The 17,885-nt window shown below is 32.3% G+C and overlaps 1 protein-coding gene across 1 annotated transcript; it reads right to left on the reverse strand.

The window, feature by feature from the left end:
- Positions 1–6,673: 6,673 nt before the first annotated feature.
- LOC131843994 (adhesion G-protein coupled receptor G2-like) lies at positions 6,674–15,091 on the reverse strand. Its single transcript, XM_059192783.1, has 7 exons — positions 15,044–15,091; positions 13,514–13,573; positions 13,122–13,229; positions 12,450–12,536; positions 11,582–11,822; positions 8,148–8,353; positions 6,674–7,861 (listed from the first exon to the last, which is right to left on the reverse strand). Exons 1-7 carry the CDS (start codon positions 15,089–15,091, stop codon positions 6,674–6,676), a joined length of 1,938 nt encoding a protein of 645 aa, XP_059048766.1.
- Between the last annotated feature and the right edge of the window lie 2,794 nt (positions 15,092–17,885).

Below are 17,885 nucleotides of genomic sequence, written 5' to 3' on the forward strand. Positions count from 1 at the left end.
GGAGCCTAATTGAGACACGTTATATAACCATTTTATTAGCTATTTATAATTCACTTTTGAAATTCCTTAAACAATTAATATCCTTAACCGAAATTATCCGAAACTAACGGATGATCCGAAATAATTTCATATCCGCATCCGAAATAAACTTACCTCCGCAGGATATGGACCTCTTCTCCAGTATGCCGTTTTGATATGTTATTTTGCATAACCAATGATTATTTACATACTTAGCATCTAGGGTTATCCATAGACCAGTGTTATTAGTACTGGCTGCATTGATACGATTTTCATATGCGAATGAAGCTAATTTGGGAAATAATTGATATTTCTTCGTCGAATTATACTGTTCTAATTCTTTCAATAGTACTAAAAGATGTTGGGTACGAGAATCCTGAAAGTTACATTAAATTACACACTTAAAGATATCAAATTGACTTCAATGTTCTAACGGTTTGACAATCTTTGCTTCCGATGTGTTTATATTTGTATCTAATGCTAGCTGTACACGCGACTTCGTCTACGTGGAATTTAACTTTATTTTTCTAAAATAAAAGTAGCCTATGTTACTCCTTATACATCCGTTACCTGCCAAAAAAATCCCGTCAAAATAGGTCCAGCCATTTCTGAGATTAATAGATAGATAGACAGACAAAAATTGTAAAAATTATTATTTTGGTGTTTATTTAAATTCATATGCGTGTAGTAAAAAACGGCTATTTCAATATTACAAACAGACACTCCAATTTTTTTTATATGTATAGATATGTTTGTTTTGATCTAATTGTTTATCTATATATATATTATGTACATATTTATAAAAGAAATATAATAGTTGATATTTGCCTTCATGTTATATATTATTTTTAATAAGCTTGTGTTATGGGTACTGGACAGTTGATAGAAATACTTTGTTACATTTTTATATACATAATAGGTATATACAGAAATCACCCAGACCAATATATATAATCATACTCAGTGTCTAAGACGTTAGGTGTTGTTACTTATAAATGTATGCAACCTCATTTAGCTACATTGTTTTATATAACTGTTACAAAAAAGAATACAGAATACTTTAATTTTCAATTTGTCATTCTGAGCTATATCAATGGAGGGAAAATACGAAATCCTTTACATTAATACAAAATATTTGTTTTATTTTCACAAGAACAAAAGGATAGTAAAAACTCATGAATGTTTGGTCTTGCTCTTATCATAAATATTTAATATTTTTGGGATATTATTAGTATTCTTAAGCAACAATATCTACATTGTATAAAAAAATAACAAAAGCCAACTTACCGGAGGCTCTGACGTATCTGTAGACAGTTCACGTTTATTTCTGATCACTCTCGTGTGTTCTCTATAATTTATAACCATTTCCTTCTTTAATTTACAGCATGGACACTGAAATATAATTGATATAATAATTCAGTATAATAATAATAACCCTGGACAATTTACACAGCGCCATCTAGTCCCAAGCTCAGAAGAGCTTGTTATGGCGCTACTTGTGAGAACTGGTCCGACCTCTGATTACACTATTTCCTTTTAAGAAAATTGTAATAGCACATGGTGGTGCTTACTTTAATCTCCATCTCTTCAATTAAAAAAAATACTGTTTTTTTTAACGTTCACAAAACAATTTGTACTCCTTATCTTATATATAAAATTCTCGTGTCACAGTTTTCGTTCCCATACTCCTCCGAAACGGCTTGACCGATTCTCGTGAAATTTTGTGAGAGTATTGAGTAAGTCTGAGAATCAGCCAACATCTATTTCATCATATATTTCATCCCCCTAAATGTTAGGGGTAGTCCACCCCTATTTTTTTTTTATTTTAAGGCAAAACGTTTGCCGGGACAGCTAGTAATCATATACAAAAGTCACCATCCACCGTTATCATGATTTGGCCGTATCATCACTTAACATCAGCTGAGATTGCGGTCAAAAGTTCTCAAATTTTAATATAAAAAAAAACTACAATATTATTTATTGGCAGTAGACAATAATATATTGCATAAGGTACTGTCACCAAAACCATTGTCACTGTCACCATGTCTATGCAATATTTCGGTAAATAATTATAATACGAATTTCAAGATTCATCTTTACAAAACATTTGAAGTGATTTCATTTTTTTATTAATAATGATATTTACCTTGTAATCATCTTGGTATATTAATACATTTCCAAACACAACTGGACAACAGATACACTGAAAAAAAAAAGTTAAAGAATAAAAAACAAACAAATTACATCCTACTAAATAAGAATTTTGACTTGATTTGATTCAAGAGGATTCAAGAAGAGATTCAAGAGGTCAAGAGCTTAACTATGTTACATATAGTTGCAAATGAAACCGCAACATCTTTATATAATACTAGCTAGCCGCCCCGGTATCGCCCGGGTGTACATGTATTATACATATAAACCTTCCTCTTGAACCTCTATCTATTGCTAATTGCTGTATTAAATTCCGTTGCGTTGCGTTTATAAGATCTAAGGGTCGTTCCCACATCATCATCATCATCATCGCAGCCCGGAAGACGTCCACTGCTGGACATTTTATACCACATAAAGAATATAAAATAACAATATAAACATTACACCGTAATGCGGCGAAAACTGTCTGTATATGTGTTCTATTCTATGAACATATAATATAAACACAATTAGAGAAATTAAGATGAAATTAACATATTGTATATTGTTCATTATTGGTGAACATATAGGTTAAACAGAGCTGACAAAAATCTTCAAAGATGTAAATAAATTTATTTTGTAAATACTTTCGTCATATATTATTAAGTATTCACTCGTGACCACCTATATATAAGACTAACTGACCCATGCAACTTCGTCTGCGTTTTATCTCCTATTGGTCGTAACGTAATGTTATATAGCTTAGAGCCTTCCTCGACAAATGGACGCGATAAAATAACCAAACAAACTCTTGAGCTTTATAATATTAATAATAATATAGATACAACAAATAAAATTCTTTCCAACACACTTGTTCGTAAAATGGATCAAATTTCACCGATTTTCGATACATAAAGCAGTTTATAAAACACGTGTGCGTTATATACGCAAATAGTGAACTTATATTCCATAATCACACCATTTACTTCTTCTTCTTTATGTACCGTCTCCTAATGGAGGTTGGCGATCATCCTGGCGATCTAAATTTCGTCCACCGCTGTTCTGAACAAGGATCTGGTGCTAATCCCAAACCACTGCCTTAGATTCTTTAGCCATGAAGTACTATTTGCTATTTTGTTCAATTACGAACTGGCAGCCGCGCGTCGCCAGCCAGAAGGCAAGTTGATATAAAACAGTAAAATAGCGGAAAAGAAACAGTTTTATGGTTGAAATTATTTAGAATCAAATGTGTTGTAAAACATCATAGGATATACGCGCGTAGACACTCTGCTCGATTACGCCCTCACCTTTGACCTGCGCTGAATTTCCGCCTCGTTATAACCATCATAACGCACTTATATCGTAATATACTGAATTTAATTAATTTATTAATAAATATGTCTTATTTACTATTAGCTGTGTCCGTGACTTCTACCGCATGGAATATTGACTTTTAGTGGCAATTATGTACTTAGGCTACTTGTAAAAAGTCAAAGTCAAAAAAGTTTCATCGTTCTAATTTCAAAAATTTCTTTTTTTAACTTTCCATACAAACTGTCATCCCTTATTTTGTTTTATCTCCTTAAGCGTAATTTTTTTGCAAACTATGAATATCATATTTATTTATATTTAATCACCAATCTTAAAAATAGGTTTCAAGCTTCTAGCTTTAAAAATGGCGATGCTTCCATACAATGCTTTAAAAATGACGATACTTCCATACAATCTTTCATTTCCCCTTTCAACTCCTTACAACCCTTTTTTGCATTAAAAATAGCCTATATCCTTTCTCAGGGTGTAGACTATCTGTGTACCAAATTTTATTTTAAATGGGTTATGTAACCCACTTAAATGAAATTTGGTACACAGATAAAAATAAAAAAAAAAATGGTTAGTATGCCAAAATAAAAGAAATTTGGTTAGTATGCCAAATAACCCATTAAATGAGGTTTGGTAGTTTTGGCGTGAAAGCGAGACAGACAGACTTAGTTACTTTCGCATTTCTAATATTAGTAAGCGTTTGATCAGCATTACTAGAGAGCATCTACAAATGTACAATGATAGCGCTTTGTCTTTGTACATTTGTAGATGAAATCTACTACTAAATATGGCTTTTTGTGCTTGATTTTAGTGACTTCGTGCACCATGTATGTACATTTGTAGATGCTGCCACCTACGTGGTATAAAAAGTAGTCCCAAGCTATGATGCACTTATGTCATGCGTACTAGATGCCTGATAGGAATACTTAAACACATTTTTGTAATGTGTTTAAGTATTACACATAGAAAATACTCATACTGATACAAACAAACGTACTCATGAACATAAATATATATAAAGAATCGAACACGCGACTATCGAAAGTAAAGCGGTGTGCTAAACCACTACAGCGCCTAAGCAATCTATATATGGTTAGTTCATACAAGTAATGTTAGTGTATTAGTTAAATTTGAACTCGAAATGCTTACCAAACGTGGTAAAGGAGACACAATCGTGACAAAGGCCCACAAATGGAAGTTCACGTACATGTAAGATCTACATAATATTGAATAAGTAGAATATAATGCAATATATTTTAATTAACTCGTTTTACACAATTATGACATAAGAAATAAAAGCAACAATATACACTTTAAAAAACAGAGTCAATGTGGAACACATCTCAGTATACTGCTAGAAACAGTTTAGGGCGCTGAAGTTTAGTTGCGCCCACAGTACATACAGATACAAATTACAAATAATATATATGTACATATTAAAATTTATAAAGCAGATAATATACAAATAAAAAATAATAATGATTGTAAGCAATTAGATAATAATAACATTGCCACAACCTTTCGGATTGTTTTCAGAGATAGAAACGAGCCTACAGCCCTCCTTCAGATACAATCTTCATGTCCAATAAAACTAAATTCCGTTCAGTCGTTTTGTCGTTATAATCTAACAAACAAACAGACCGACAGATAGGCGTACATACTTTCATATTTATGATATTAATATGGATTTAATTGATTACTAAGGTCTAAATGGGGAAGGCACTGAAGAATAGCAATATTTATTACAGGTCATAATTGGAATTGTAAGTACTTAAAGGAATTAAAGAAAAGAGACAGATACCATAAATATTATTGAGAATAGGCGGGGAAAATGTTGGGGTATTTGATATGATACGACGAAATTATTAATAATATTATCGAAGGAAAAATAGATTGAAAGAAAGGAAGAGGAAGACCAAGACACAGATATACCAAGCAAGTTAAGAAAAAGGTTGTAGTCTCGTCGTATCGACTACTAAAAAGATTGATAGAAGATTATGGAAGGTGGCGAGAGCTCCACCGACAAGAGTACAGCTTTTCAATTATGAATAAGTGATTATTAAGTAATAAGTCTTTAATATTATCTATCTATAGTCTTACTGAATGTCATAATAAATTCATTTATTACACTATAATACCTCTCGCTAAATATGCAAATATAAAACTTATATAAAAAGAAAATTGTGTAAAGCAGTAATCTGAATTAGGACCTTAATAATGTTCAAACTTAAAATTTAAATAAATATGGTCAAATTTCGTACACTGGGCTACTACTACCAACAAACTTCTTTAAATATTTATACATGTTAAAGACAATATTTTAATTTATTTTAAAGTTTAGATTTTCTCAAGCTTATATTGTTCTTGTTCTCAAGATTGTCTATGAAAGATCATTCAGTTATTTCTCCATCTCAATTTTATTTCGCAATTGAACAACACTAGTCTTAAATGAAACAGTAAATAAAAACAATAATATTGATTAATATAAAATTTAATAATGTAATACATTAAACATCTACTTAATTTGTATACACTTTTGGATTACAATGAATAAATAATACTTCAAATTTTGAAAGCGAAAAAATTGTTAGTTTGTTTTTTATGCTTTGGAGTATGCTATTAAAAAAACAATTGAAATTATAACTAGTGTCACATATCTAAAGTATAATTATTAAATTAAGATAATTTTAATATATTATTATTAATACTAATACAAGTAGAGTTATATATTGAGTATGATGAAAAATAAGATGCAAATTACAGTAAATGAATACATGAGAAAATTATACAACTACTACAAACGTTGTCCTAACCAAGCGAGGGCTGAGATTTTACTCCAGTTCGTCTGAGTCTGGATTGGTAATGAAATATGATGTCAAAATATTATTACTATTAAAATACTTTAAACGAAATATTACTAATAGACATTCCATTATAACTACGAGTATAAATGTAATACTTTTTAAAGCGCATGCAATTGATTAAAGAAAAGCAAAATTAAATATATATTCGATAAAAGATGTATATAATCGTAATGTACTTAATACATTGAAAAGCATTATTCGAGAAAAAAAGAGATTCGAGACAAAATATACTAAAAAGTAATGTCAACACATTGACTATTACAGTTATAAAAAGAACTGAGAAACATGAGACGAGAAAAACACTTTATTGTGAGATTACTGGTCTCCAATCTTCATAGATCTTAATTTGCTTTAGGAGCTCTATCTGTCAATTCTATCATATTTTCAGTTTCCACAGATGTATCTCTTACGCTCGATGGATCACTGGTTTTTACATAAAATATATCTCTTAATCTCGATCCTACGCTTCTATTCACACTCGTAGGAGTAGTCTCAGTAATTTTACTGCTATGATTTATATTCAATTTATCCAGCCACATATCTCTGGTTTTTTTATTGGCTACTACAATAAAAATAAATAGCACAAAACCTTGTAAAGTTACAGTGCAAGTAAAGATATAAGTAGCTATAAGATAGTTAGCAAAAATGCCAAATAACCAGGGCAAACCGAATAAAAATACAAGAAAACAACTAACGCGCGCGCTCCTAATAGCTTCTTTTGGATCTCTATGCGCCTGTATGTTCCTAGATGCAAAAACAGAACGAACTATTAAGATAAATAGTATCGTGTTTGATACCAATATAACAACAACAGGTGCGTAGACTGCCAACCAAAGTCCGAGGCCGGATGGATAACAAAATTTACCACTGGGGGACTTGTCTTCAAATTGTCCCGCGTAAGAAAGTGGATCTACTCCAAAGAGAATACCCACTATAACAATTGGTGCTCCCCATGAAAAAGCAGAGGCTTTTAAAAGTTTTCGAGAAACGTCTGTAGTAAAAACTACAACCAGTTTTCTATATGTTATTACAGCGGATACCAACATCCAACAGAAAGATTTCAAAACTGAATAATGCAATACTGCACCTACAATCATACACTGAATATCATATTCATCTACCTTGACAAGTACTACAAAGATAAAACAAAGAGATATAAGGAATATTGCAAAGCACAATTGTAGCCAAATTTTGTTACCGAATTCTTTTCGCCATGCTGGAAATACTAGCGCTGTAAGCATAATTACAGTTACACCAAATAAAGAAAGACCACACCCTATTATGGATAGTATTTCTAGTATATCCTCGTTGCGTTTTGAAAATAGTGTCCGCGGAACGAGAACTTCGGCGAAATGCGTCAAATGGTTGCAACGGCAAATATCCATAACTCCGGGCTTAGTTTTGACAAAGGTACAACCCTCCGTGGACCAGTATCCAGTGTCATTTTCTAGAAACTTCCAGTAGGCGCAATTCCGAACAGAGCCGCGGGGTGGTCGTTCTATGAAAGGTCTTAGGTGAATGTCTATCACCTAAGAAATTAAACATTAGATGATATTTCCAATTTACTTACTAAAAACTATCCTTAACAAGTTGTAGTGCTTTAATAATTTCATTCAAATGAAGAAACTCGATTAAAAAATAAGCAATAAATAGTCTAATAACAAATTGAGGTTTATTAGACGATTGACATGGTTATAAGGGTGATATAATTATAATTCGTATTAATTTTTACGATTCGTATCGGTGTTAAAAACATTTGTTTCCATTTCTTTAATCTGTGTGGTGAAGTAGAAGTATAGATTTTACTGAACTTACCTCTCCATTCTCAAAAGTGGTCACATTGTCAATATTAATATCAACTACTACGCTATTAACTGTAAGGCTGCTGTTCGTATTCTCATGGAATAGTCCCTCTTCGAATACGATGAAACTAATGCGATGCGGTGATTTATTTATTGATTCAGGTAATAGAACCACAACTTTAGAATCATTATCCAAGAACTCTTCACGATTTGATTCCTCTGAAAAATTAAAATGCATATATAGCATCTTTTCTTCTTTACATATAATAATATCCTAAAATCGTAGTAAGGCAAAATCCGTCTGCTTTTTGTTTCACTTTGTACAAAGTCTACGAAGGTGAAACTTTATAGTCCCAATGTAGTGATGGATTACATAATGTTTAAACCAGGAATATAAAGGTATTCTGCGCCCAGAATTCCAGCTTTTTCAAACATTTCTCTCTTCGATATATATATGTCGCAAAGCAGATTTTTTTTTATAATACAAGGGACAAACTAGCATGCGGCTCACCTGATGGTAAGTGATTGCCGCCGCCCATGAGCACCCGCAACACCAAGGGAATTGTCAGTATGTTGTCGGCGTTTTAAAAAGGAATAAATTGAAGGTTTCAATATCGTATCGGTTCGGAAATATCATTGCTGGAAGATGATTCTACAATTTGTTTCCACGATTGTGCGTGGCAAAAAGTTTCTAGAAAACCGCACTGTGGAAGACCGCCATTCATCCAGATGATCAGGATGGTATTTCAGTTTCTGGCGGGTGGTACGGTGGTGAAACTCAGCAGCTGGTATTAATCCGAACAATTCCTGAGAACACTCCCCGTGATATATTCGGTAGAAAATGCACAGAGATGCAATATCTCACCGCAAAGCCAATGGGTCGAGTCTGTCACATAGACGTTGATTACCAATGATTCTGGCTGCTCGGTTTTGAATGCGGTCAAATGGAAGTAGCTGGTATTGTGGTGCTCCCGCCCAGAGATGAGAACAGTATTCCATATGCGGCCGGATCTGCGCCTTGTATAATTGCAAGCGATGGGCCGCCGTGAAATACCGTCTCACTCTACTGAGTACACCAAGCTTTTTTGAGGCTATTTTAGCCTTGTCTTCCAAATGACCGCAAAACTGAACGTCACTGGATATATCAATGCCAAGGACCTCGAGATTGGACTTCACATCAAGGAGAGTGGCTTGAAACTGAGAAGATACTATAAATGGAATCTTTTTAGCGTAAACGCGCAAACTTGTGTCTTCGTGAGGTTGAATTGAACACAATTTTCCTGACCCCAACCCGAAACTTGATGGAGTGAAGTTTCGATTTCAGACACAAATTTATTCCGATACTCTATAATTTTTGCCTGCGACATATTAGCATGGCCGCTGTACAAGGCATCTCCGGTACTGTCATCCGCATAGCAATGAATGTTGTTGATTTGTAACATGTCATTGATATGTAGAAGACTCCGACTCTGTTCGGAGATAGCACACAGCCTTGTGGAACACCAGCATTCACAGAGTGTGGGTCGGAGCAAGCACCATCGACAACGATCTTGATGCTCTGATCAGCGAGAAAGCTGGTGACCCATTTTCATAACTTCGCAGGCAACCCGAAGGATGGTAGCTTTGAAAGAGGAGCTTTGTGCCAAACCCGATCAAAGACCTTCGCAATAATCAGAGTTACAGATAGGGCCTCAGTAGCAGTACCGGAAAAGACGCGTTAGTACCGGAGTCAACTCAGGTATACACGTCCTAAGCACAATAGCAGGAATACCGTCAGGCCCACTTGACTTGTTGTGGATATCTAGGGAGAAAAGAAACCTACGTTTTTACCTCTGGCATAAAAGTCTCACACCGCGAGGTGACCGGTGGTGATTACTCCCTATCGTCCAGTGTCGAGTTGGATGCAAAAAGAGACCCAAGGAGATCGGCTTTCTCTTTAGCATGTTGGGCCAACGAGTTATCCTCTCTGCGCTGTAGTGGAAAAGATGGCTGACAGAAATTTTCCTGAGCAGCTTTGGCAAGAGACCAAAAAGCCCGGGATCCAGATGGAAGGCTGTTCAGTCTCTTACCAATTCTGCTGATATGCTCCGACTTTCTTGTGGCTATAACTCTTTTGAAGGACCTGGAAGCGAAGTTATACTTTCTTTTATGGGCACTGGTATCTGGATCACTCGACTTCACAGCTACAATCCCGGCACGGAAGCATTCCTGCTTATGGCGAGACGCCGATCTACAGGATCCGCCATACCAGCACTGAGATCTACCACCGACAGGTACCTGGGAATTTTGAATAAACATCTCCATTCCCTGAAGTATTACATCTATGACAGATTCAGCTATTACATCAGGATCGTTCAGTGCGAAGCAAATCAGAGCAGAAGCAAACTCGCCCCCATGGGTAAGATGCAAAAAAACTTCGCATCTTATCCCAATCTGCCGACTTAAAATGCCAAACACGACGTCGACCAGTAGATCGTGGCAAAGAAGTGTTCCAATTCATATCCAGGATAGGTCAGGTACGAAATTTCGTCGGGACAGGATATTTGCGTCTCCGTAAGGAAGAGCAAAGCCGGCCTCGCCGTCTCTAGGTGGTGGTGGACGGCGTTGAGATTGGAATGAATTCCCCTGATGTTGCAAAAACTTACTATAAGCAAGGAAACGCCGATGGAGATTTGCTCGGTTTCCTTTTGGCCAAATTTAGCGGAGTATTGCCCACCCCAGAATACGTAGGGCAGCCTGGGTGTGATCTCTCAGAGGTGGATTCTCTAGTAACATGGTTACTGGTACCACCCTGGGGTAAAAATCTCTTATATTCCGCTGCCATGGTATGTAAGAAAGGGTGGGTGGGGAAGGAAGTGGGAAAGGGCTAGGAGGAGGGGGAGGTGGCGTCCGGAACCTACAGCTCACCATGCGAAACGCGTTATCGCTTAACGCCGGTTTTCTGCCGAGGTGTGGTATTTCCCGGTTCGAGCGGCCCAATCGAGCTGAACAACCACGTGTGGTCGTACAGCTTGCTCTTCCACTTATAAATATAAGATTGCTCTGTAAGCTATATTTTCGGTTGAAGGGTAAGATCAAACTCTTTAACGAAATATATACCTATATAAATCTGCTCTACAACAGTGAAATTAGAGGGTACAAAGCATGGGTACCATTATTAACTTCACATGATGCCGTGAAGTAAACGGTGTACTCATGAGTATTGTTGCTTGTATTGTACAGGGTACAATTATCTATGTATTCACAAACAATTGCCACAATCGTAGCATAAAAAAAAACAACGTTTAAGTATATGTATTAGTTGTCTAGTATCCATAACACATGCTTGGGACTAGTTGACGCTGTGTGAATCAGTCCTATAGTATCGTTTTCGATTAAAGTTTTAAAAAAGAAAGTAAAGCTAAAAATATTTATTGTATTGATATGAAATTATCTTTTTAAACTTACCAGTCAAGAATTTATAATTACTTTTGGTATCGTTCAAGTCAGTATTCTTTATGTACCGGAATCCTCTGATCGGATGTTCTGGTGTAGCATCAGCTATCAAGAATGTTATATTATGACTGCTGTTTATTACGGTTTTTAATCCATTCAAATGTACCTTTGAACTGTAAACGTCGAATATGTATAACAAATCAGCAGGCGGTTGATCGTGAAATTTAATAGCGTTTATAATAGCATTGGTTAACTGAAAATTAAAAAGAAATGTTAAACCAATTTAAACCAATACAGTTTTAAACTGCTTTCATCTTTGTTTACATTAGTACACATAATTTGAACATATTCGAGACATTTCCGATTATTATTTATGTGATATTTTGATGATCTTTGATTTAATTTTATTAGTATCTAGTATAACAAATGGACTTATTTTTAATTGCTCATAGTTATTATTTTTTAATAATAATAAGAATTGATTTAGTAAACACTATTGCTTTTTTAAATATATTTTTTTTTTATATAACACAGGGGAGAAACGAGCATGCGGCTCACCTGTTGGTAAGTGATTACCGCCGCCGATAAGCACCCGCAACACCAGGGGAATTGCAAGTACGTTGTCGGCCTTTTAAAAAGGATTAACTTAAATAAATAAATTATCGAATTTTTCATACTGATCTCTATCGTTTTATTTATTTTATGATCTATGTTTATCAGGGATAATGTAGAATTCTAATTTTTGTAATCGGACATTAGTTTCGGAGCCTATATTTAATGCAAGTAAACAATCAAATCTTGCCTCTCTATAATATATATTATATATATTCAGTGCAAACGAGCATTAGAACTTTAAATCCGAATTTATTGTAATACTTACATAATCAAGTTGAATTTCTGAGTAATTTGTTGGTTCTCGAAAAACGTTTACAAATGCATATATCATACCTCCAATATCCGAGTGAGGCTAAAATAAAATAAAAATATTACAAATGTTATATTATACTTTCATTTTCTACATAACTGTATTATTTCAGCAAACCCGCCATCGTCCGCTATCTTGAAACGCCCAGTGTATAGAATTTAGACTGACATTTTATTTATCGTATTGTGAGCAAGCCCTCGTATTGCTCATTCTTCTTGTGATAAAACTGCGCTCCGAATGAATAAGACAAATATGACTATTCAAAATTGCTTATTGATTTTATTTAGTAATTGAATGAAAAACTATATTGAGTTTATTTGTATAAAGATTATTTCTATTTCTTATACAGCAACACACATAACATGTGACGTATATAATTCACCAGTCTCGCTGTAATTTGGTTTGTATTTGTTTTTCGGCTGGTTTACCCACTGTTACACTAATTTAAAATGTAACCATCGAACTTTTTAATCTCAAGTATTGCATCCGCAAAGATTACAAGTTTATTCTTAGAATGCTCTTTATTACTTTTGTAATATAACCAATATACAACTAACAACACCCGCCGGCTTTGCAGCGATATACAATGACATAGAATGATGTATTGTTGAATCAAAATTATATTACCTTTATCCCCAACGAAGAATTTGTTATCGATCTCCGGTTTCTTATTACTCCTGAGTCCTCTTTTCTATTACAAATATTCCGCTTGTTTCTCACCTTACAGCATGGACACTAAAAATTAATAGAAAATAATAATTATTTATGTAAAAAAATATTATTATTAAAAGCATATTTATTTGCAAAAATAATGTTTACTATGTATCTACGATGACTTTACCATGCAAGATGGTCTAGCGGTATAGCACACCGCTTCACTTCCAATGGTCGCGGGTTCGATTCCTCGCATGGTACATATATTTTTATTCATTTCAAGTATGCTTGTTGTCCAGTATTATTAATTTTTTTTTGTAACCAATCAAATATCCTTATTTCGTAGTAGTCACAAAGGTATTTACCTTCGAGATATCTTCAGCAATCATTAAAATATCTCCAACTACAGTGACACAGCACGGGCACTGAAATAAAAAAAAATTGTATTAAAAATGCTGAACATTAATAAAAGAAATATTAGAAATGATAGACAAAATTCCAGCAACATTTTCAGTTTAACTTTCCTAATATTATTGGCCATATACATATAACTATATTTATAAATGTAAAACCAAAACCTTTGTTAGTAGTTTACTAAAATTATGTCAAAGCAACTAATTATTTAATGAAGCAATCAATAAATAATAAACAAAGAAACGAAGTTCTAATAAAATGTACATTCTTTCATATTTCTCTTCGTGTTCACCATCACTTGACTCGTAAATTTCAATGGTAAACAAAATACTGTTACCATTCAAAATTAGAACATTAGGTTATAAAATTTATGTTTGCATATAAAAAAAGTAATATCTGTTGTATGTATATTACAAAAAATGGTGTCTTTATTAGAGTAAAAAATAAACCAAAATAACAGTTTTTTTAATTTAAGTTTGTCTGTTTGTATAGGCTCACACAACTACATCATGCAATTCAATACAGTTTTCAACAATGTATTGATACAGTTAATTTAAAATGTAGTTCCCATTTTATACTCAATAATATAATAATATATCAGTAACTTAATAAAATAAGAATGGGCAGATTGAAGTCCAATAAAGTAATAGTTACAAATCAGGCAAAAAAAATATTCAACAGAAATAGTGATATTTGTATAAATAATAAGTTAATTGTATAAATTCAAATTCAAAAGTATATTGGAGAATATTACGTATTTCTCAGTTATATATTATGGCCAGTGAAATAAAATTAAGCAATTTTGCTTCTGTATACTGGCAAAAGATAAATTACGTTAAGTTCGACTAAAAAGGACTTATATATTATATTAGAGCCGTAAAACATATTAATAAAAAAAATGAGAAAACAAAAGAGTATCAATGTCAATCAAGATTTCAAACATTCTGTACGTTTGAAAATATATAAAAAAGAAATAATCACAAAGTATAAATAAAGAGGTTCAATCTTGAAAATCAACATATTCAGATGACAATGCTTATTTATGTTATTTATATTATATATTAAATACAATATATTTCTGATTCTATAATTTCTTTGGTTCTCAAATTGCAGAGTTATACAATAAATTAATTAGCTATTCAGAAAAATTATAATATTAGTGTTTGAACTCGCGTTTATTATTGAAATTGTTACTGATTAACTTAAATTAATTAGCTCTAAGAAGAAAATCTAGTACAAAATAATATTAGTGCTGTATCCCACCACAATATTAAGTTTTAGTGTTATTAATAAGAATAGTGCATTTACAAAAACAGTACAATAGTATGAAGATATGAAGTAAAAAAATAATTGAACATCACAAAAAGAAATAGATAAATAAGAAAATTATCATTATATTGCAACTGCAGCATACGCTTGATAATAAAATATAAGTTAAAAATGGTAAAAATTAAAAAATGTATACATAATAAAGTTGTTACAATTAGGAAACCTGTGTAGGCCGCAGTAACACCATATGCTTGCACCATTGCTGTTTTGTCACCAAATAAGTGAAACACGTGTAATCCCGTAACCAGGTTAAAAATACATAGGTAGTAATATATACTATATTAGACATTAGTAGTAGAGTTAGGATATATAAAAAAATGACAGTTTCTATGCAAACTTTTAAAAATCACACAACCAATTCATGCATACAATTGAAATAAAAATACCCAATGGCTCAGTGCTATAACTTATATACCAGTGGTGTTAGTAGAAACATAAGTATATAAAAATTGAGGTTCGCAATAAACGCTTACCAAAATGGTATCGGCTAACGGATATATTCCACGTTCCATATATCTGAAAACTTATTTCACACTTCATAGGCTCTAAACAAAATTATTACAAATACGTAAGTAATGTTTTTTTTATTCTTTATTATAAAAAGTGTACAAAAGGCGAGCTTAATGCCATATGGTAGTCTCTAGCAGCTAACCTTTAGAATTAGTAAATGTTGAATGCAATCATAGCGAAAAGCTGTGGTATATTGCCACAAAGGGCATCTGAATTATTTAGACGATATTCCAAAAGTATTCTATAGTACTGCTAATCTTTAATGCCAAAGAAGATCACAGACACATAGAAATTGTCATGGGCACGGCTAAAGCAACCTGGTCGAAACTTCGAGAGAGGTATTTACCTTTATTTACCATAAAATTATTCATGTTAAACCCCGTTTAACTATTTTAATCACTATAATAATTACTACGTAATTATAGCCTGCTAATTAACAATTTCCTGGCTTGATATGGACATATGTTTTATAAAGTAAGTATTAATTTATAATTCACAATCATATGGTGACAAATACAAATATATCCTGTCATTTTATTTTATTGTATTGTATTTATAAAGTACTTTTACATATTATTGAGTGTTTTTTTCTATAGTTATATGATGCAAATAAAGTGTATTCCATCTATCAAATGGTATACGTTGAAATGTATCCTGAAATGAAACAATAATTACAAACACAAATATTTAATGTAACAATCATTTATGTAATACACACGATACGCTGACGCACTACACAACTTTATTTTCTAAATATAACATTAGAGATAATAGTTGGCCTCAAATAAAATTGGTGCACAAATTCTTTTGATTCTATAGCTAGCTACAATTGGTTTAAAATGAATTGTCGCCATTTTAGATGTCTCTAGTTTAGAGGACGCCATTTGCACATATGACGTAACATTACGTGCCCCTCTCCCCCTAACGTGTGAACCACTACATTTACATTGTTGTTTTGTTATAACAATTGTAAATGGTACAAATAAATTTACATTTATACTCTTAAAATAAACGCAATATAAATTATTTTAATACTGACATTTATATCGTGTTATATGATAAATATTCAATATTTCTATTATTTATAGACTTCATTCGAAATTTATTATTTTTCAGTTTTTTCCTCATAACTGCTTGCGGTCGTTAATATTATTATTATTATGTTTATCTTTCTATTACAGCATTGTTATAATGTGACTATTATTATTAAATAACACTGTTTTATTTCATTATCAACATTACAGAAATATATATTAATATAATACTGTATATACTGCAATGAGTAACTGTAATGAGTAACGTAAATTAGATATTGAATTTACATATTGAACATCTTAAAACTATTATAAAAGTTAAAAATGTAAATATAAATCATAATAATACGACTGCAAATAGCAATAATATTAAATACCTGTCGTATCGTGCGTAATTTTTTATTGGACAATGAAATAACAATTTATTAAACATATTATAATTAGTTGGTCAGTACGACACGTAGCCTCTAACCTATAATAACGAAGATTATCGAGAAAATAATATGTATAAATAAATAATAATAATATAATTTGCTGTTTTAAATAATTCTTGTTCAACATTATGCTCTATGCGAAAACCAATCCATCATGATATCTAAAGACATCAACAATATTGTGCCATCGATAATAAGATAAACAATAGCGTAACTATATATGTGATCATAAATATAGCAATGCTATGCTACATATAAATAAAAAATCCTGTACAAACGGCTAATATACATACTTAAATACTTTTGTATTATTCTTAATGTAATACATAATATATTTATTTATTTTGTAAAATATTTTTATTTCTATTTTTTACTTATATTAAATATTTTATTGTTGTTAAGGCAATCTACAAAGCGCTATCGCTTAATGCACTCCGAATTGACGGTAGATTTTGACATATCATAAGAGTCTGTATTTGACCTACATGAATAAAGATATTTAGATTTGATTTGATTTGAAACATAAGTATAAATAATTACTTCTAATAATTATAGTATTTGCGATAAGGTTATATTTTCGCAAAACAAGCAAACTTTAAAGCGAAACTAATATTCGCACATGATTTTACTTATTTTGTTTTTATGATAAAATTCAATTTCTGCATATTTTACTAGTTTTAGAAACTACATTTTTAGAAACATATTTACATTTAATTTTCATTTCATTAACATAGTGTGAAACCGCTGTCGTGGTTACTTCAAATCCTATACACAGAAAGAAATAGTAGCTGCTATTGTACTTATTTTTAAGCTTTCACATTTGGTACACATCATTAATGTTAAACAGGTTTTAACACGATTAATTTTATGGTAAACAAAGATGTATTCACGGTTAGCTCGTGACCACAGCTAGTGTAACCTAGTCGAATCGTCGAGAGAGGTAAACACCTTAATTTACCATAAATTATTCGTGTTAAATCCCGATTAACTATTTTAATAAAGCCGCTTATTTGATG

This window comes from Achroia grisella, unplaced genomic scaffold (assembly GCF_030625045.1).
Source record: "Achroia grisella isolate CSIRO2021 unplaced genomic scaffold, CSIRO_AGI_Agris_v1 utg3600, whole genome shotgun sequence".
NCBI classification, from domain to species: domain Eukaryota; kingdom Metazoa; phylum Arthropoda; class Insecta; order Lepidoptera; family Pyralidae; genus Achroia; species Achroia grisella.